The following is a 23,192-nucleotide window of genomic DNA, read 5'->3' on the forward strand; positions in this document are numbered from 1 at the left end:
AATGCTGAACTAAAGTCTATGAACAGCATCCGAACGTACGTGTCTTTTTTGTCCAGGTGGAGGGTGATGGCAATGGCGTCGTCTGTTGAACGGTTGGGACGGTACGCAAACTGCAGGGGGGGCAGCCGGGTCTTGATATGCCTCATGACGAGCCTCTCGAAACACTTCATGATGATGGATGTGAGAGCAACGGGACGGTACTCATTTCGGCAGGACACTGAAAACTTCTTCAGCATGGAGACGATGGTGGCGGCCTTGAAGTACGTTGGAACGGTGGTGCTGCTCAGGGAGATGTTGAAGATGTCAGTGAGAACATCTGCTAGCTGGTCTGCACATCCTCTGAGCACTCTACCAGGGATGTTGTCTGGTCCAGCAGCCTTCCGTGGGTTGACCCTGCACAGGGTTCTTCTCACATCGGCCACGGTGAGACACAGCACCTGGTCATCCACAGGAGGAGGGGTGGACTTACTTGGCGCCACGTCAATTTCCACCTCAAAACGGATGTAGAAGTTATTCAGCGCATCTGGGAGGGAGGCATCACCTGCACAGTCCTGTAATTGGTGATGTTCTGGATGCCCTTCCACATGCGCCGCGTGTCGCAGCTGTACTGGAAGGGGCTGTGGATTCGCTGGGCGTGTGCTCGCTTTGCCCCTCAGATGGCCCAGGACAGTTTGGCCCTTTCTGTTGTTAGGGCTGCCTTGTCGCCTGCTCTATAGGCGGAGTCACGGGTCCTCAGCGGCGCACGCTCTTCCACGGTCATCCATGGCTTCTGGTTAGCGCGTATAGTGATGGTCTTGGACAAAGTAACATCATCAATGTACTTGCCGATGTAGCTGGCCACTGATGCTGTGTACTCTGAGTTCTCATTGCAGTCTATAGTTTTGAACTATGTATTACAATGTACTGCTGCTGAACAAATTTGACAAAATATGTCAGTGATTTTTAAACTCGTTCTGATTCTATTTACTAGTTAGTTACTATCCCTTTCTAATCTTTCCCCTAAAACAGATCTTACAGAAACATATTTTATCAAAATACACATTTTTCATAATAAAAAAATACTTACAAGAACAAACATTGCAAAGCCTTTTCATTCTTTACATTCGAAGTCCGTTCTGTTTTATTACATTCCTTTACATCAGTAGTGCTGCTGCCACTCCTGTGCCCCCTAGGGTGGTACACTTCTACAGTAACTGAGGGGCTCCCTCACAAACAAAGCCCCACCCTCTCCATTAGCAGGACAACCTCCTTCCCCAGCCAGCATGTACTCCTGCAACATGGAATATGCTACTCAGCAGCATTCCTCCATGGACTGTCACTGAGCCAGTCGACTAACAGATTTCAGGCAGACCAAAGGGTTGTTGATCTGCCAAAAGCACCTAGAGGTGTCATTGCTGCATTCCACTTCGTCTGCTGCTACCTGTTCATGTTCAGCTGCCACAGAATTTGTTACTGCTCAAGCACAATACACATCTCTATTTACTAGTCTTCACTGCTCTTTCCCCTGCAACAGCACGTGTTAGCTGGGAAGTGCAGTAGTTAGTGCAAGGTGATTACAAATTGGGGGCTTTGGAGTTCAGAACATCATTCGTAAGGAGCTTTTGTGTTCTTCCTGTAGAAAGCGTGAAGTTTCTCCGCACACTCTGGTTTCCACCCACAGCCCAAAGATGTACTTGCTGGTAGGTTGACTGGTCAATGTAAATTGTCCTGTGATTAGCCTGAGGTTGAAATGGGGGGTCTAGAATGTCTATGCTGATTAGTTCACTGACCTGCGAATTGCTCTCTTAGCTGGTGTCTCCGTCGATACAGGTAACAGCAGGAACACAAGAAACAGCAAACAATAATCCCGATGATGACAATAAATAGAAAGAGAGCAGAGGCAATTCCAGCAATAGTCTTTGGGCTAGTTAAAGAGAAAAAACAGAAACATTGTGTCAAAAAGCTGTAGTGACCAATGCATAACCAGAATCACAATTAACATCAGGTTCAATATCACTGACACTTGTTGTTTTGCAGCAGCAGTACATTGTAATAACTATAAATTACAATAAGAAATATATTGCAGCCATACCCACCATGGGAAAGGTTTCAGGAGTAAACCCCGAGGAAGAAACCCGGAGCTGGGTCCCTCAGGCAGTTTGATGTTTACAACTTCACTCTGGCATCCTCTGCGATGACACTGGTGTCAAGCTGTATCAATGATTGCCTTCCCTTGGACTATATCGGTGACGTGGAGATGGGAAACCCGCTGCATGGGCAACAGCCGGTTCTTCAATCTTCCCACCCAGGCTTGTGCCCTGGAGAGGACACAGTTCAGAGGCACAAACCCATGATCCCCTGGGATTGGCGTTTACCTACTACTACCTCCTCCTTTAAGATAGCAATGAGAAGACATATCGTGGGAGATGGGGGCCCTTAACTACTGATGCTGTCTTTTTTGAGGCATTGCTTTTTGAATGTATCCTTGATGCTGGGGAGGCTAGTGCTTGTGATGGAGCTGGCTGAGTTTGCAAACCTCAGCTGCTTTTTCCGATCCTGGGCAGTGGCCCCTCCATACCAAGTGGTGATGCAACCAGTTAGAATGCTCTCTACGGTACATCTGCATATGTTTACAAGAGGTTTTGGTGACAAATCAGATCTCAAACTCCTAATGAAAAAAAGCTGCTGTCATGCCTTCTTTGTAACAACTAACTTTGTAATAACAGCTGCTTGCCCCTAAATTTTGCAAGGTTTACAATATTGTATGCTGCAAATCCTTACCCAGTGAATAACCCAGGAGTACCATCTACAATAAGATCATTGCCACTGCATAAGGAAGGCTCATGAAAAGATTCAAGATTGTCATTTCCTGTACACAAGTGTAAGAACAAAATAATTGTTACTGTGGATCCAGTGCAGCACAGAAAAACCACAAAAGATAAAGAACCAATAGTACTAAAACTAAAACACACGCAACAAGTCTAAATGCATAAAATAGCATATATACATGGATTGATTGTACGCCCATGAACTGGTGCCAGGGAGATAATAAAACAGTGGTGGAGTTAGTGAGTGGAGACTGCCTGGGGAAAGTAACTGTTTTTGAGTCTGGTGGTCCTGGTGTGGATGCTACGTTGTCTCCACCCTGATAGGAGTGGGACAAATAGTTCATGAGCAGGGTGTATGGAATCCTTCATGATAGAACATGTAATGTTAGTGAAGTGGTAAGAGATCATTTGGAAAAATAACAGGATTTGGTATGGTCAATATGGACTTATGAAAGAAATTTCATGTTTGAGAAATTTCTGAAATTATAATTAGCAGAATAAAAAAAAGGGGAATCAGAGTATGTGGCATATTTAAACACTCAGTGTGACTTTGAGAGAATGCCACACAGGAGAACAGAACAAGCAACGTAACAGCACAGTACAAGCCATTTGGCCAACTGAGATCTGAGATCAAGGTCTAACCCTTTTCTCCCACACAACCCTCTACTCTACTTTTCTTTCATCCATGCGCCTACCTAAGATACATTAAATGTTCCTAATGTATCTGCCTTTACCACCATGCCTGTTCCTTTCACCCACTATTCCTTGTGTAAAGAACTTACCTCTGACAACTCTGATATATGTTCTTCCAATTACCTTAAAATCATGCTCTCGTATTATCCATTTCTGCCCTAGGAGAACGTTTCTGGCTGTCTGTGATCTATGCCTCTTGTCATCATGTAACCTCTACCAAGTCACCTGTCATTCTCCTTCGCCCCAAAGAGAAAAGCCCTAGTTTGCTCATTCTATCTTCACAGAATATGCTTACTAAGCCAGGAAACATTCTAGTAAATCTCTTCTGCACCCTTTCTAAATATTGCACATCCTTCTTTTAACGAGGCAACCAAAACTGAATACAATATTCCAAGAGTGGCCTAATCAGGATTTTATAGAGCTGCAACATTACCTCACAACTCTGGCACACAATCCCCCAACTAATGATGGCCAACCCATCTTACACATTCTTAAACATCAATTGGCGCAGCAAGAATATTAAACAAAATGTGAGCACATGGGATTGGGGGTTGACGAATGTTTTATTGGATTTTATTTACTTAGAAGTAGGTTTTCAAAGCTTGCAGAGAGATTTAGACCAGTTAGAAGAGTGGGCTGAAAGATGGCAGATGGAGTTTAATGCTGATAAATGTGAGTTGCTACATTTTGGTAGGAATAATCCAAATAGGACATGTGTGGTAAATGGTAGGGCATTGAAGAATGCAGTAGAACAGAGTGATCTAGGAATAATGTTGCATAGTTCCCTGAAGGTGGAATCTCATGTAGATAGGGTGGTGAAGAAAGCTTTTGGTATGCTGGCCTTTATAAATCACAGCATTGAGTATAGGAGTTGGGATGTAATGTTAAAATTGTACAAGGCATTGGTAAGGCCAAATTTGGAGTATTATGTACACTTTTGGTCACCAAATTATAGGAAAGATGTCAACAAAATAGACAGAGAACAGAGGAGATTTACTAGAATTTACTAGAATGTCAGTGTCCTGATGAAGGGTCTTGGCCTGAAACGTTGACAGTGCTTCTTCCTATAGATGCTGCCTGGCCTGCTGTGTTCCACCAGCATTTTGTGTGTGTTGTTTGAATTTCCAGCATCTGCAGATTTCCTTGAGTTTACTAGAATGTTACCTGGGTTTCAGCACCTAAGTTACAGAGGAAGGTTGAACAAGTTAGGTCTTTATTCTTTGGAGTGTAGAAGGTTGAGGGGGGACTTGATAGAGGTATTTAAAATTATGAGGGGGATAGATAGAGTTGACATGGATAGGCTTTTTCCATTGAGAGTAGGGGAGATTCAAACAAGAGGACATGAGTTGAGAGTTAAGGGGCAAAAGTTTAGGGGTAACACGAGGGGGAACTTCTTTACTCAGAGAGCGGTAGCTGTATGGAACGAGCTTCCAGTAGAAGTGGTAGAGGCAGGTTCGGTTTTGTCATTTAAAAAAATTGGATAGGTATATTGGCAGGAAAGGAATGGAGGGTTATGGGCTGAGTGCGGGTCAGCGGGACTAGGTGAGAGTAAGCATCTGGCACGGACTAGAAGGGCCAAGATGGCCTGTTTCTGTGCTGTAACTGTTAAATGGTTATACAGCATGGAATAGGACCTTTGAGCTGCATCCCCTAGCAACCCCCGATTTAACCCTAGCCTAATCATGGGACAATTCACAATGACCAGTCTACCTACTAACTGGTACATCTTTGGACCGTGGGAGAAAACCATAGCAAAGGAGAAAACTCACATGCACATCAGAAGAAATGTACAAACTTGCTTGCAACTTTGAATTCTTACCTCCTGAGCTGTAATAGTGTCATACTAATGGCTACACTAGCATGGTTTGTTAATTTATTATGTAATTACATATACTGTATGTCACCATATACAACCCTGGGATTCATTTTCTTGCAGGCATTTACAGGTGAATACAATAGAATTTGTAACAACTATATGTAGACAAAAACTGACAAACAACCAATGCGCAAATATGAAACATAATACTGAGAATGTTAGTTGTAAAGTTCTTGTAAGTGACTCTACAAATGATTGTGCAGTCAGTTCAGAGTTGTGGTGAATGAAGTTATCCATGTTGGTTCAGGAGCCTGATGGTTGAGGGGTAATAACTGTTCCTGAACATGGTGGTGTGGGAGCTAAGTCTCCTGCATAATGAATGGTGAGGAGAGAGCATGGTCTGGAGGGTGGAAGTGCAAAATGGTTATTGGAATTGCATAATGCACAGGTAATCTCCAGTGAATAGCCAGATAACTGAAAGGGACACAGCAGGCAATGTTATTGCATCAAACACAGCTCCAGTGACCAAAGTTCAAACAACACACACAAAATGCTGGTGGAACACAGCAGGCCAGGCAGCATCTATAAGGAGAAGCACTGTCGACATTTTGGGCCGAGACCCTTCGTCAGGACTAATCGAAACGAAAGATAGTAAGAGATTTGAAAGTAGTGGGGGGAGGGAGAATGCTAAATGATCGGAGAAGACCGGAGGGGGTGGGATGAAGCTAAGAGCTGGAAAGCTGATTGGCGAAAGTGATACAGAGCTGGAGAAGGGAAAGGATCATGGGACGGGAGGCCTTGGGAGAAGGGGATGGGGAAGCACCAGAAGGAGATGGAGAACAGGCAGAGTGATGGGCAGAGAGAGAGAGAGAGAAAAAAAACAAACAACTAAATATGTCAGGGATGGGGTAAGAAGGGGAGGAGGGGCATTAACCAAAGTTCAAACCTGACCTCTCTGTGTCTTTTGTGTGGAGTTTGCCCACTTCCTTAAGTTTCTCCTGGGTACGGTGGTCTCTTCACATATCACAAAGATTGATGATTGGCAAGTTAAACAGCCACTTTAATTGAACTTTAGTCTGACAGAAGAATGGGATAGATGGGATTGTCTTTGTGGTTGCCAGAAACCCAATGGGCCAGATGACCTCCTTAACCACTCAATGGCCACTTTAGGTATACCAGTACACCTGCTTCTTAATCTAATCAGCCAATCATCTTGCAGCAATATATAGAAGTATCAAGAGGTACAGTTCTTGTTTGAATGGAACATCAAAATGGTGAAGAAATGTGACCCAAGTGATTTTGACCATGGAATGATTCTTGGTGCCAGATGGGGTGGTTTGAGTACATTCGAAACTGCTGATCTTCTGGAATTTTTCTAGAGTTTACAGAGAATGGTGCAAAAAAAAGAAAAAAAAAATCCAGTGAGCGCACTTCTGTGGGTGTAAGCACCTTGTTAACGAGGGCGGTCAGAGGAGATTGGCCAGATTGGTTCAAGCTGACAGGAAGGTGACAGTAACTCAAATGTTACGACATAACAGTGATGTAGAGAAGAGCATCTCTGAACGCACAACACATTGAACCTTGAAGTGGACGGGCTACAACAGCAGTTGACCACAAACATACAGAAATACACTCATTAGGGCCTGCTTCTGTGTCAGTGGTATTGACGGTGGTTTGGGAAATCATTCTGTAAAATGATGGGCTGTGTACATTGTTTCAGGTGTTGAACAATCTGTTGGTGTGACCATACCAATAAAATGCTGGCAAACTTAGCAGGTCAAGCAAAGAGAAAGTATTAATGATTCACATCAGGACCTTCATTGGAGTCAAGAAAGAGACCAAGTTCAAAAAGAGATCAAAAAAGAGTCTGGGTAACAGAGTAGCTGGAGGTGGAAAATGGGAGGAACAAAGAGCATTTCCCTGATAGAATGGACAGTGTGATTTGATATATTTCAGACTTCCGGTATCTGCAGAGAAACCATGAGCCTCCACATCCAATGCCACTTCTGTCTCTTTCAACAGTACCCTACCACCAAACACATCTTAACCTCCCCCCAACTCTCCTTTTCCTGCAAGGATCACTTCCTCTGTGCTTTTCTTGTCTCCTCCTAGCACCTATCCCTGGAAGTGGCAGAAATGCTACCTGTTCACCTCTTCCATTCAAACTTTCCTTCCAGGTCAGGAGACACTTCACCTACAAATCTGTTGGGGGTCATCTGGTGTATCTGATGCACTCGATATGGCCTCCACTATGCTGGAGAAACCTGACAAAAACTGGGGCCTTCTTTGTCAAGCACTTCTGCAAGAAGCAGAGATTTCTGAGGCCCAACAATTTTAATTCCTAACCTCATTCCTGTTCTGACATTCCTCTTTTGCCATGATGAAGCCACTCTCAGGGTGGAGGAGCAAAGCCACAAATTTTGTGTAGGTAGCTTTCAACTTGATGGCATGAACATTTATTTCTCCTTTTTGTAATTTCCCTCTCTCTTCCCTCTTCAATTCCCCAGTTTGGCCTCTTGCTGCTTCTCCTCACTTGCCCATCACCACCCTGGTGCCCCTCCTCTTTCCCCTTCTCCCATGGTCCACTCTCCTCTGCTATCAGATCCCTTCTTCTCCACCCCTTTGCCAGCTATCACCTGGCTTCACCCATCTTGTCCTTCTTCCCCACCCCCTAGAGAAAGAAAGAAAGAAAGAAAGAAAGGGGCTGAGTGAAAGAATGAATCAGGTATGACAGAGTGGCAGTGAGTGAAATGACCTGATTTGCTCAGTGGTACTGGAATGAGTGCGGGTAACCCAATGGCACTGTAGTTTCTGGATGGCACACTAGCATAGTCGTTAGCGTATCAGTATTACAGCGCTAGCCGTAAGATCAGACTTTGATTCCCACTGCTGCCTGTAAGGAGTTGGTATGTTCTCACTGTGACTACATGGGTTCCCCCCAAGTGCGCCAGTTTCCTCCCACAGTCCAAGTGGTATGGGTTAGGATTAGTGAGCTGTGGGCATGCTGAGTTGGTGCCAGAAAGTGCCAGCAGCTTTGCATGCTGCCTAGCACAATCCTCCCTGATTTGCTTTGACGCAAACGACACACTTCACATGTGTTTCGATGTAAATGACAAACAAAGCTGGTATTTCACCTTTCTGTTCATCACGGATAAAGCCCTCCTGACCACTGAGAACATCCACATGGCACAATGTCTCAGGAAAACTGCATCCATCGTCAAGGACCCATACCATCTAGGCTATGCTTTCTTCTCACTGCTGCAGTCAGGAAGGAGGTACAGGAGCCTCAGGACACACAGCATCAGGTTCAGGAACTGTTATTACCCTCCAGCCATCAGGATCTTGTACCAGCATGGATAACTTTACTCACCTCATTACTGAACACCACAACCTACAGACTCATATTCAAGGTCTCTTCATTTCATGTTCGACATTTATTGATAACATTAATATTATTATTGCTTTTTTATTTCCACAGTTTGTTGCCTTTTGCACATTGGCTGTTTGTTTGTCCTGTTGGAAGTGGTCTCTCATTGATTCTATTGTGTTTTTTGTACTTTCTGTGAATGATCAAGAAATTTAATCTCAGCATTAAATATGATGACATATGTACTTTGATAATATATTTACTCTGAACTTTTAGAACGTCTGAATGGTATTGAAAAATAGGTGGACTTGTCCAGAGTCAGTGGCTTTGGTCAAACTGCCCTTATTGCTTTTGGTAGTACACCTTGTGTGTGAGTACGTGCAGCCAGCAGTGTGCTTGGGCTGGTCATGCAAATGACACTAGTACAGAGCATGTGCACAGATAATTTATAACACGGTGAGTTTGTCTGTGATAGACAGCTCATACATCCAGTGGTATTTATTGGCATGCTGAGGGCTTGCTTTTGCTGACAATCATCCATGCACCATCAATCTGCAGGACATGTCATTCAGGGACTTGGGCTAAATTATATTTTTTTGTGTGACTGCATGGTTACTGCTATCCTTTATGTGCTCTATGTGTCTTGTGCTGTATATGATTGTTGGCACTGTGTCTTGCAGCTTGGCCCCAGAGGAATGCAGTTTTGCATGGTTGTATTCATGTATAGTTGAATGATAATTAGATGAGCTTGAATTTGTTGGGTTAAGGTGGTTCTGGTAAGGGAGTGGCAGTGTACAGAAAGATTTGGTCAACTCCAGGGTCTGAGGTAGATTCAGATTATTTATCACATCTACATTGAAACATTCAGTGGAATTCATCATTTGGATTAACCAACACAGTCGACGCTGTGCTGGGAGCCACACGCAAGGGTTGCTGCATGTTACAGTGCCAATGTAGCATGCTCGATAGAACACCACAGAAGACAGACAACAAAACAACAGCAGAAACAAGTACTGTTCTTCTCACCTTCCCAAGCAACCAGCCAGCCAGACAGGCACACACATAGTCCTCTAAACACAGGACAGGCTGTCTTTGGTCTCCAGCTGACTCAGAATTGCTTTCTGCTTCCCTGGTGGATTGAGAGAATCAGCAATCAGGCCTCCGGTCATTGGGTTTTGACTTCGGACTGACTTTCAGGCTTTGATCTGGACTTCTGATCAATCTTGGTATTGGCCTAGGACTCAAAGACGATGTGGCCCGAACGCTAGGCCTCAAAAGTCAGTCCCACCGACTCATCTAGAATGCCACTGCCGCTTGGGCCTCCTGGAACTCTGCCACAAGGAACTCTGATCCAGGAACACTTTGACAACTCCAGCCCTAATCCTAGCTGGTGTGTAGACCACATCCATGTCACTGCCTTTGAAAGCACGATGGAGGCTTATTCTGACCTCCTATTCCCCCACATCCTTCTCCTTAAAAATCTAACCCCTAACACCCATCTCACAAAGGCACAATGGGAATATTTGTTCCCACAAGAGTGGGAGCTTCATCTTTTTCAACCGGATCCAGGCAGACCAGCACTGGTGTGTCAATTGTCTCAGTTACTCCAACACCTGCTTCTGAACACTCCAGCTTCAATGACGTAATCACCGTATGGGTAATCATCAGTACTAGGCCCCAAATCTCAAGGGCACTGAGTGTCATTAATGGTAAATGCATCAAATACTGGTTGTAAAAGGATTTATAAAACAAAGTAACTTGAGAACCTGTGTCAAGTATGGCTTTAGCACAAACACTTTCAATCTGGATGGATACATGAGAACTTGGTCCCATTAAATCTTCAGGAATAGTGCTTTGCACTTTAGTATTTCCCTTGATACATGGATTGGAATGTGTTCTCTTTGAGATGCAAGGCCGTTCCTTTACTGGGTCCCTCGGTAGTTTTGCTTAATTTCTTCTGTTTGATTAGCTGCTAACTTACTTTTTGAAAAAGATCTTCCTATCCCTCACAGTCTTGCTTGAAAGATCGATGTTGTCCACAGTTGTAACAGAAAATACTGGCTGCCCCTGTAGTCAAGAAACTCTTTTCAGCAACATTCCTCTGCTTAGCAAGTCTTCCAGCTAGGTCAGCTCGACGTGTCCCGTTTAGCTGGAACATCAGCAAACGGCTCAGCTCGGAGGGTTTTCACCCATTCCTTGTGGCATCAGGGGTCGGCTCAGCAGTAGATGCTCTCACTGAATGCACTACTCAGCTTTTGGAAATGTTCCACTTCTCAGTCACGTCTTTCTCCTCTTTAACATCTCTGAGTAATTTGGTAAAAGACAGAGGAAGGCACATCTTCTGGGTTATTCGAATACATACAGCAATCACATCATGTGACAGCGCTCCCTTCATAACTCTCACCCTCTTCAGCTTAGCTACATTACCCCCACCTCCCTCCAGAGATATGAACTAGCTGTGGCCCCACGTTTCAAGCTGCCCCATTCTATTGGGCATCGTGACTTTAGTCACATCACTGATAGCCTGGACTAATACAACATCTGTACTAGCTGACTGATCAAAATGCTGTTCAATGTAACTTCCCCAACACTCAGCACTCTAAGTAGCAGTTTGTCAGGAATTCAGACATCCAGCCTGTCAGAATACAAGCATTATGTGTGGATACCCACTTTGCACTGCACTAGAGCTTAATCCCATGGCAACCATAATAGAATATCTTAATTACGACACATCTCACTTTCCACAAACACTAGTTTAGACTCTAGCTTAAACACTCAACTGTATATTTACCAATTTTTCCACACTATCAAACAGTTAACAGAAAAAGAAAATAAAAATAAAAACTTAAACCAGTCTAATGTGCACATAAATGCTGGAGCTCATTTCTGGAGTAATCTGGTGTATCGCCTACTCACATGCTGAACCCAAGTTCTGTGTGAAAGGCACCAGTCATGGTTTGAACTTCCCTCGAAGACCATCTTGGAATGTACTGGCTAATTCAGCGGTATTGGCACTTCCTCCTTAGAACCATTCATGTACATAAAGCATTCTAAATCTTTCCTTGTGCCCTGCTTTGCAGCTCCCACCAAAAGATCCCAAACTAGAATTCCTTGTCTTTCAGAAATCTTCTCTGCCCAGGCCTCTGGAATGTTCCATTGGGCAGAAAGTTATGACATGTACCAAGACAACCTCGGCTGGCTGACATCACATTCCTAAGCTGGACAACATGGCTCCTTATCCTTAGCCAAAGCCAAAACACACATACTAGCAGGACAAATGGCTTTTACAGAAAACTACTAAATTAAAAATACCTCATAGCATAGCAATAGAAATCTTACCCAGGGCATTACACATCTAAAATGTACAGCTAAATCCAAGCCATGATTTAGAATGAGGAGTGTCCTCTGCTGCTGTCCATTGGTAGGGCTGTGATGGTTGGAAGCTTTGGTGGGGACTGGTGTGGTAATGGAGGGGGTTTGTTAAGGATGTAGTAGTGGGGTTGGCGGTGGTGAGGGGTGGCCTGCTGATGCTCATAGCAAAAGATCAACACGATTCAAGCTCTTTTCCAGTTTGCATCTGCAACTCGATCGTGTTAATCATGCATATTAACAGTGATTCATTCACAGTCCTCATGAAAAAACCTTTGGAAATTCTTAGCAGTAATTTAACGTGTAGAGCTATACAGCACAGATATGGGCCTTCGGCCCAACCAGTCCATGCTAACCACAGTGCCACTCAGCTAGTCCTAATTTATTGTGTTTGTCCCATTTCTCTCTAAGCCTTGCCTCTTCATGCAGCTATCCAAGTTCTTCTCAAATGATACAATTTTACCTCTCAAAACCACTTCCTCTGGCAGCTCATTCCATAAACACTCAGTTGCCACTTTATTAGGTATATTTGTACACCTGCTTGTTAAAGCAAATATCTAATCAGCCAATCATGTGGCAGCAACTCAATGCATAAAAGCATGCAGGCCTGGTCAGTTGTTGTTCAGACCAAACATCAGAACGGGGAACAGAAATGTAATCTAAGTGACTTTGACTGTGGGATGATTGCTGGTGCCAGATAGGGTGGTTTGAGTATCTCAGAAATTGTTGAACTCCTAGAATTTTCATGCACAACAGACTGTAGTGTTTACAGAAAATGATACATCCTGTGAGTAGAGTGGCAGTTCTGTAGGTGAAAACACCTTATTAATGAAGCAACACACACACACACACACACACACAATGCTGGAGAAGCTCAGCTGGGCAGGCAGTATCTATGAAAAAGAGTAAATAGTTGATGTTTCAGGCCTATTAATGAGAGAGGTCAAGGGAGACTGATTCATGCTGACAGAATGGCAACAGTAACTCAAATAACCATGTTACAACAGTGTTGTGCAGAAAAGCACTGAACGGATAAAACACTGACCCTTGAAGTGGATAGGTTACAGCAGAAGACCACATCGGGTTCCACTTCTGTGAAAAAGAATCCAGTGTTTTCTTGGTGTATATGACAAATAAACTCTTCTTGGGCTTCTAGCTGGAAGCCCAAGACGAGTTTATTCGTCTACTTCTGTACCTAATAAAGCGGGTGTACTGCACGGAAAAATTGCTCTTCAGGTCCTTTTTAAATCTTCTCCCTTTCACACTTTACCCTGAGGAAAAGATTTACCATCACCCTTTTCATAATTAGTATTTAAAATTACCCCTCATTCTCCTATGCCTGTGTGGAATGATACAGATTTTTAAAATCAGACTACCATCCTGGTGTTTTGGTGTGTCAGTGGAATCTTTAATAATGTTCTTTCCTTTTTAATCATTTTGTTGTAAATAATTTATAGCCTGAATGTTTAGTTAGTCAAAGCCCTGCCACACATTCCCAAAGTGAATTCTGTCTCCAACTCAACAATTTTATTTTGTAGTTGCAAGTCCAAAGTTCAAAGTAAATGTATTGCCAATGTACAAATGTCACCATATGCAACCCTGAGATTCATTTTCCTGTGGGCATTCACAATAGATACCAAGAATCGTTGAAAAATTGCACAAGAAGGGTGATGAATCTGTGGAATTCAGTGCACAGATGGTTGTAGAGGCCAAGTCATTGGGTATATTTAAAACAATAGTTGACAGGTTCTTAATTAGTAAGGGCAATGGTTATGGGGCTAATGCAGGAGAATGGTTTTCAGAGGGTTAAGAAATCAGCCATGATGAGATAGCAGAGTGGACTTGATGGCCCGACTGGCCTAATTCTACCCCCTATGTCTTATATTCTTCTGGTGCAACAAAGACAGACAACCAATGTGTAGAAGTTGACAAACTGTGCAAAAATATAAAAGAATTAATAAATAAATAATATCAAGAACATGAGTGGTAGAGTCCTTGACAGTGAGTCCATAGATTGTAGAATCAGTTCACAGTTGAGGTGAGTGAAGTTATCCATGCCGGTTCAGAAGCCTGATGGTTGAAGGGTAATAACTGTTCCTGAACCTGGTGATGTGACCTGAACTTTCTTCCTAATGGCCACAACGCGAAGACAGCATGGGCTGGATTCTGGTCGGAACTGTTATTAATTTTATCTCGACCCTTCTTCTCTAACAGTTCATTCTTTTATGAGGCTTGCTGTTAAGAGTTAATTGACTGAGCTGCCAATCAATATTGCTGCCATTAATGAAAGCCTGTGAAATCTGACAGCAGAGTAAAACACCACTCTACCACATGGTGGCGCAATGGACAACTGGAGGGGAAGCTTTCCAGTGATGTGCAGCGGTCTCTCCAGATACAACAAATGGTGCAAATGTTGTTTTACACCTTTTTCTTGATTGCAAGACCCTGTTGGACATTAATAATACAAAGTACTGTAAGTCTGGTTCATAATGTTCAGATTACTGCATGGAAATTGTCCTCATACTGCGGCATTGCCTGTCCACTCACTCAGAAGAGGAGACGCCAGAAATGGGACCGTGTAGTGCTGGATTTCATGCTAGGTTAAAGGCTAGTACCTACAAGGTGTCTCTGTCATCAATACTACAAGTAGTGGTGGTTGGGGATGTGGAGGTGTTGATCAGTCTTACTGCTTGGGGAAAACAGTTTGGTAGTCTTGGCGTGGAAACTACATAGCTTCCTCCCTGATGTGAGTGGGACAAACAGTTGATGAGGCTGGTGGGTAGGATCCTTCATGATGTCATTAGCCCATTTCCAGCAGCTTTCTGTACATATGAATGTCTTTGGTGGTGGGTAGGCTGGTGCTGGTGATGCACTGGGCTATCTGTGACTATATGTACTCTGTTTGGCACCTTGGCCTCACAGGACTAATATTTTGCTTAGCCGTACACACGTGTATGTTTGAATAACAATAAACTTGAAGTTTAAAGGAGAAACAGTGCAAGAGAACAGGAACAAACCAGTCAGCCAGGAGAGAATCTGTGAATACTGAGGAGGGCAAGCTGAATGGGAAAGAACACAAGAGGAGAATAAACACAAGGACAGCAATGTCAGTGTCAGAGTGCCAGCTGGATGTGGAAGACCAGGAATTAAATTCAAAAATGACAGAACTGGTGCAGAGGGGGTGTTGATTTGTGGACAGCAACACTTCTCAGCTCGTGCCTTTGGTGCTGTAGATCTTGCACTGTAAAACGTGCTAACCGCTACGCCACCATTGTGTCTGTCTTATAGTTTGACTGAGATATAGAATACTCCACTTTTGATCAAGGTGATTGATGCTTCCAAACGGAAGTTGGGACAAAACTGTGATTGTTCTAGGGTTTAAAAAAAAACATCTGTGGTCAACAGGAAGGTGAGGACCATGACATTTTTTTCTGATGATTTGAGTTTTTAAGTCTACTAAGTAGTGCTAGCCCAGTTAAATACATCTCCTGTGCCACAAGTAAAATGTCAGATATTAGCATTGTCAAGGCTTTCCCCCATCCATCCCACAATCTTTTTTTATGGCCAGTCAACAGGAGGTACCATGGCATTAGGACAGGGTCTGTTAGGATGGGAAATAACATACAATATTCTCTCAGAACATGAGACTATTGAACTCCCTACCACCACCCAGGTCTCATTACACTGTTTACCTTATGCTAAACATTAGTCTTCTGAGATATATTTTATTGTTAGTTAATTTGTGGTTACTATTAATTTATATGTGTGTGTGAGTTATATATACTGTGTATAATAGAAAGCAGAGAGTAGGGATACACGGGTGTTACTCTGATTGGCAATCAGTGGTGAGCAGTGTGCTGCAGGGGTCGGTGCTGGGCCTACAACTGTTCACAATATACATTAACGATCTGGAAGAGGGGAAGGAATATAGTGTATCCAAGTTTGCTGATGATACTAAATTGAGTGGTAAAGCAAATTGTGCAGAAGATATGGAGAGTCTGTAGAGAGATGTAGTGAGTGGGCAAGGGTCTGGCAGATGGAATACAATGTTGGTAAATTTGGAAGGAAAAATGGAAGATCAGATTATTATTTAAAAGGTAAAAGATTGCAGCATGCTGCTTTGCAGAGGGACTTGGGAGTGCTTGTGCATGAATCACAAAAGGTTGGTTTGAAGGTGCAGAAGGCTATCAAGAAGGCAAATGGGATGTTGGCCTTCATTGCTAGAGGGACTAAAATTAAGATTGGGGAGGCCACAGCATCACACTTGGTAATCTGTAATAGTACAACAAGAAACTTTTCCACATCTGCTCTGTCTAGTCCTTTCAATGTTCGAAAGGCTTCATCGAGATTCCCCCTCATTTTCTAAATTCTAGTGAGTATGGACTCAGAGCCATCAAACGTTCCTTGTATGATAACCCTTTCATTCCTGGAATCATCCTTGTGAACCTCCCCTGGATGCTCTCCAATGCCAGCACATCTTTTCTAAGATGAGGGGCCAAAAACTGTTCACAATACTCAAGGTGAGGCCTCACCAGTGCCTTATAAAGCCTCAGCATCACATCCTTGCTTTTGTATTCTGGATCTCTTGAAATGAATGCTAACATTGCATTTGTCTTCCTTACCACTGACTCAACCTGCAAGTTAATATTTAGGGTGTTCTGCACAAAGACTCCCAAGTCTCTTTGCATTTCAGAGTTTTGGATTTCTACTAGCAAAGTGCAAGACCATGCATTTTCCAACATTATGTTTCATTTGCCACTTTCTTGCCCATTCTCCTAATCTGTTTCAGTTTTTCTGCATCCTACCTGTTTCCTCAACACTACCTGCCCCTCCACCGATCTTCATATCATCTGCAAACTTGGCAGCAAAGCCATCTGTTCTGTCATCTAAATCACTGATATACAACATAAAAGGAAGTGGTCCCAACACCGACCCCTGAGGAACACCACTAGTCACTGGTCAACCAGACAAGGATCTTTTTATTCCCAACCACTGCCCTCTTCCAATCAGGCAATGCTCTAACCATCTTAGTAACTTCCCTGTAATACCATGGGCTCTTAATTTGGTAAGCAGCCTCATGTGTAGCACCGTTTCAAAGGCCTTCTGAAAGTCCGAATATATGACATCCACTAGATCCCCTTTAACTATCCTACTTGTAATCCCCTCAGAAAATTCCAACAGGTTTAATCAGGCAGGATTTTCCCTTAAGGAAACCATGCTGACTTTGTCCTATCTTGTCCTGTGTCACGAACTACTCCATCACCTCATCCTTAACAATTGACTCCAACATCTTCCCAACCACTGAGATCAGGCTAACTGGTCTATAATTTCCTTTCTGTTGTCTTCCTCCTTTCTTAAAGAGTGGAGGACATTTGCAATTTTCCAGTCCTCTAGCACCATGCCAGAGTCCAGTGAACTTTGAAAGATCATTTCTAATGGCACCACAATCTCTAACGATACCCCTTTCAGAACCCTAGGGTGCAATTCATCTGGTCTGGGTGTCTTATGTACCCTTAGGCCTTTCAGCTTTTTGAGCACCTTCTCTCTTGTAATAGTAACTGCACTCATTTCTCTTTCTTCACACACTACAACATCTGGCACACTGCTAGTGTCTTCTATATTGAAGACTGATGCAAAATACTCATTTAGTTCATCTGCTATCTCCTTGTCTCCCGTTATTATTTCGCCTGTCTCATTTTCTAGCAGTCCTATATCCACTCTCATCTCTCTTATCTTTTACATACTTGAAAAAGCTTTTACTATCCACTTTGATGTTAGTTGCTAGCTTGCTTTCATAATCCATCTTTTCCCTTCTAATGATTCTTTTAGTTGCTCGCCGTAGGTTTTTAAAAACTTCCCAATTCTCTATCTTCACACTAATTTCTGCTTTGTTGTACGCTCTATCTTTTGATTTTACTTTGTGAGCCATGGTTGTACTATTTTGCCTTTTGAGTATTTCTTCACTTTTGGAATACACGCGTCCTGCACCTTCCTCATTTTCCCCAGAAACGCACGCCATTGCTGCTCTGCTGTCATCCCTGCCAGCAGCTCCTTCCAATTTACTTTGGCCAACTCCTCTCTCATACCACTGTAATTTCCCTTACTCCACTGAAATACTGCTACATCAGACTTTACTTTCTCCCTATCAAATTTGAAGTTGAACTCAATCCTATTGTGATCAGTGGTTCCTAAGGGTTCTTCTACCTTAAGCTCCCTAATCTCCTCCAGTTCATTACAAAACACAACACAGTATAGCTGATCCCCTAGTAGGCTCAACGACGAACTGCTCTAAAAAGCCATTTCTTAAGCATTCAACAAACTCACTCTCGAGATCCATTACCAACCTGATTTTCCCAGTCGACCTGTGTATCTTCCATAACTATCATAACATTGCCCTTTTGACATGCTTTTTCTATTTCCTGTCGTAACCTGTGGTCCACCTCCCAGCCACTGTTGGGAGGCCTGAATATAACTGCCATCAGGGTCCTTTTACCCTGCAGTTTCTTAATCCAACCCACAATGATTCAACTCCTTTAGTTCCCATGTCACATCTTCCTACTGATCTGATGCCATTCTTTACCAGCTGAGCCATGCCACCCCCTCTGCCTACCTTCCTATGCCTTGGACATTCAGCTCCCAACTACAACCATCCTTCAGTCACGATTCAGCCACAACATCATACCTGGCAATTGGTAATAGTACAACAAGATCTTCCACCTTATTCGTTATACTCCGCGCATCTGGATACAACACTTTGAGTATCGTATTTGCTATCCTTTTTGATTTTGCATCCTTAATGTACTGATACTCACCCTGTTGGCTGCAGCTATGTCTGCCCTTCCTGACAGTCTGACTGTACACTATCCTTACTTTGTTACCATTTGTCCTATCCTGAGACCTTTCACTCCAGTTCCAACCTCACTACCAAATTTGTTTAAACCCACCTCAACAGCTCTAATAAACCTGCCCGCGAGAATATTGGTCCCCTTCGGGTTCAGGTGCAACCCATTACTTTTGAACAGGTCATACCTCCCCTAGAATCTGAAGCCCTGCCCCCTGCACCAGTTTCTCAGCCACTGTTATGATCCAGCAACAATGAATATAGAATTCAGACAGTTTTTTTATAACAAATAAAACATTTATTAAACACTGCTAAAAAAAAACCCAAAAGTAAACAAACGACTAACTTAACCAGAAGTCGGCTGCTATACGGCAGCTCGAACAGTTCTTAAAGCGATAATGCAAGAACAGTTCTTACAGTGATAATGAAAAAAGTCCAAATGATTTACACAGTCAGGAGAGATTTTTCTAGAAGTAACGAATCCCTCGACGTCATGACGTTACTGCTGATCCCAGCCGAAAATATGCCTTGCCTGAAGGATTTATGATGAAGGAAATAAAACGGCTTAAAGGCACTGACATTTCCTTGGCAAAATCCTGCTGCAGTCCTTTCTGCTCTTTAGCAGGGACTATCTTGGATTGCAGGTTACTAACTCCTTCCAAATGAAGATCAAATAAGGTTGAACCTGTTTCATCGCTGACAACACCAACTTTTCTCGATCCTTCGGGTTTTCCGTACTTCAATAAATTCTTCACTCTCCAACTGGACTTCAACTGGCAGCAATTTTCAGAACTGCCAGCACAACGATTCTTACAGTAGAAATTAAAACTCCATTTTTAAACGAGACTGCATCATAAAATCAAATACACAGCAGAATGGAGTCACTGACGAATTAAGCCACGAATCGACCTACATCACAGTGATGCGTTCTCCTTTTATAGCTTTGAAACAGGCCATCACATGACCTCTCACTGGCGGGAAAATTACATCACTCCACCATCACAAGACCATTACATCATGGTCATGTGACAGTCACAAGATACCCATGGGGTGTGTAACAGCCACGCATTTATCTGCCAAATCATCTTGTTCCTACCTTCATTGGTGCGTGGCACAGGCAGCAATCCAGAAATTACTACCTGGGAGGTCCTGCTTCTCAGCTTTCTACCTAGCTCTCTAAAATCTTTTCTCAGGACCTCTTTCTGTTCTTCCTGACAGTCACCCAGCTACTCGCCTCCTGCAACTCTGGGGTAACTACTTCCCTATAACTTTGATCATTTATTTCCTCACTCTCTCGTACAAGCTGAAGGTCATCCAGCTGGTGGGGTGGTAGGTAAGGACAAGGGGAACCCTATCCCAAGCGGGGTGGCGGGTGGATGGGGTGAGGGCAGATGTGCGGGAAATGGGTGAGATGTGTTTCAGAGCAGAGTTGATGGTGGACGAAGGGAAGCCCCTTTGTTTAAAAAAGGAAGACATCTCCTTTGTCCTGGAATGAAAAGCCTCATCCTGAGAGTAGATGCAGCGGAGATGGAGGAATTGAGACAGGGTGAGAATAGGAATAGTCCAGGTAGCTGTGAGAGTCTGTAAGCTTATAGTAGATATCAGTAGATAGGCCGTCTCCAGAGATGGAGACAGAAAGATCAAGAAAGGGGAGGGAGGTGTCGGAGATGGACCAGGTAAATTTGAGGGCAGGGTGAAAGTTGGAGGCAAAATTAATGAAGTCAACAAGCTCAGCATGCATGCAAGAGGCAGCGCCAATGTAATTGTCGATGTAGCGAAGGAAAAGAGGGGGATGGATACCGGTATAGACTTAGAACATGGACGGTTCCATAAAGCCAACAAAAAGGCAGGCGTAACTGGGACCCATACGGGTGCCCATGGCTACACCCTTGGTTTGGAGGAAGTGGGAGGAGCCAAAGGATAAATTATTGAGAGTAAGAACTAATTCTGCTAGACGGAGGAGTGGTGGTAGAGGGGAATTGATTAGGTCTGGAATCCAAAAAAAAGCGAAGAGCTTCGAGACCATCTCGGTGGGGGATGGAGGTATATAGGGACTGGACATCCATGGTGAAAATAAGATGGTGGGGGCCAGGGAACTTAAAATCATTGAAAAAATTCAAAGCATGAGAAATGTCACGAACATAGGTGGAAAGGGATTGAACAAGGGGGGATAAGACAGTGTCAAGGTATGCAGAAATGAGTTCAGTGGGGCAGGAGCAAGCTGAGACAATGGGTCTACCTGGACAGGCAGGTTTGTGGATCTTGGGCAGGAGGCAGAAACGGGAAGTGAGGGGTGTGGGAACTATGAGGTTGGTGGCAGTGGACGGGAGATCTCCAGAGCTGATAAAGTTGGTGATGGTATAGGAGACAATGGCCTGGTGCTCTTTAGTGGGGTCATGATCAAGGGGTAAATAAGAGGAGGTATCAGAGAGTTGTTGCTGTGCCTCGGCCAGGTAGAGGTCAGTACGCCAGACAACAACAGCTCCCCCCTTATCAGCAGATTTTATAGTGAGGTTGGGATTGGTGCGGAGGGAGCGGAGAGCAGTGCGTTCGGAAGGAGTGAGGTTGGAATTGGAACAGGGTGTGGTGAAGTCAAGACAGTTGATGTCCCATCAGCAACTAGCAATAAAGAGATCCAGAGCAGGCAGAAGACCAGAGTGGGGTGTCCATGAAGAGGAGGAGGGTTGAAGACAGGAGAAGGGGTACATCTGCCCGCACCCCATCTACCCGCCACCCCACTCGGGATAGGGTTCCCCTTGTCCTTACCTACCACCCCACCAGCCTCCAGGTCCAACGTATAATTCTCCGTAACTTCCACCACCTCCAACGGGATCCCACTACCAAACACATTTTTCCCTCCCCCCACTTTCTGCTTTTCACAGGGATCGCTCCCTACGCGACTCCCTTGTCCACTCGTCCCCCCCCATCCCTTCCCACCGATCTCCCTCCTGGCACTTATCCTTGTAAACAGAACAAGTGCTACACTTGCCCTTACACTCCCTCCCTCACCACCTTTCAGGGCCCCAGACAGTCCTTCCAGGTGAGGCGACACTTCACCTGAGTCGGCTGGTGTGGTATACTGTGTCCGGTGCTCCCGGTGTGGCCTTTTATATATTGGTGAGACCCGATGCAGACTGGGAGACCATTTTGCTGAACACCTACGCTCGGTTCGCCAGAAAAAGCAGGATTTCCCAGTGGCCACACATTTTAATTCCACATCCCATTCCCATTCTGATATGTCTATCCATGGCCTCCTCTATTGTTAAAATGAATCCAAACTCAGGTTGGAGGAACAACACCTTATATACCGGTTGGGTAGCCTCCAACCTGATGGCATGAACATTGACTTCTCTAACTTCAGTTAATGCCCCTCCTCCCCTTCTTACCCCATCCCTGACATATTTAGTTGTTTGCCTGTTCTCCATCTCCCGCTGGTGCTCCCCCCACCTTTCTTTCTCCTGAGGCCTCCCATCCCATAATCCTTTCCCTTCTCCAGCTCTGTATCACTTTCACCAATCACCTTTCCAGCTCTTAGCTTCATCCCACCCCCTCCGGTCTTCTCCGATCATTTTGCATTTCCCCATCCCCCCACTACTTTCAAATCTCTTACTATCTTTCCTCTCAGTTAGTCCTGACGAAGGGTCTCAGCCCGAAACGTCGACAGTGCTTCTCCCTATAGATGCTGCCTGGCCTGCTGTGTTCTACCAGCATTTTGTGTGTGTTGTTGTTTGAATTTCCAGCATCTGCAGATTTCCTCATGTTTGCTCTTAGGAACACATGAGGTACTTGAACATAAGAAATGCAGGAGAACACAATGAGATCAGGAGGGCAAAAAGAAGACATGAGGTTGCTTCAGCAGACATGCTGAAGGAGAATCCTGAGGGCTTCTACAAATATATTAAAAGCAAAAGGATAGCAACAGACAACATTGGTCCTCTGGAAGATAAGAGTGGTAATCTATGCTTGGAACTGAAAGAGAGGGGGGAGATCTTGTGGATTTTTTCCATTTGTATTCACTCAGGAGCCAGACACAGAGTCTAGAGATGTGAGGCAATGCAGTAGTGAAGTCATGGACCCTATATAGATCACAGTATTTGCTGTCCTGAGGCAAATCAGGGTGGATAAATCTCCAGGCCTGATAAAGTGTTCCCTCAGAGTCTAGCAGAAATACCTGAAACATCCTTAGCCATGGTTGGAGGATTGGAGGAAAGCCAAAGTTGTTCTGTTGTTGGCTTTGTGGATGAAGTTACAAAGTGGTTGTAGGTGGTTGCCTCTGAAGACCTGAGACCAACAGTGTAC

The 23,192-nt window shown here is 44.0% G+C and overlaps 1 protein-coding gene across 7 annotated transcripts in view; it reads right to left on the reverse strand.

Annotated features, from left to right (window-relative positions):
• The window catches only part of shisa4 (shisa family member 4), a 139,527-nt gene that overhangs the window by 18,837 nt on the left and 97,498 nt on the right, over positions 1-23,192 (reverse strand). For all 7 annotated transcript variants that reach the window (XM_059950516.1, XM_059950514.1, XM_059950515.1 and 4 more), the window contains one exon: positions 1,770-1,903. In XM_059950516.1, coding sequence (XP_059806499.1) covers positions 1,770-1,903 — 134 coding nt within the window. The remainder of the gene's footprint in view (positions 1-1,769; positions 1,904-23,192) is intronic.

The sequence above is a fragment of the Hypanus sabinus genome, chromosome 25, assembly GCF_030144855.1.
Source record: "Hypanus sabinus isolate sHypSab1 chromosome 25, sHypSab1.hap1, whole genome shotgun sequence".
Taxonomy (NCBI): Eukaryota; Metazoa; Chordata; class Chondrichthyes; order Myliobatiformes; family Dasyatidae; genus Hypanus; species Hypanus sabinus.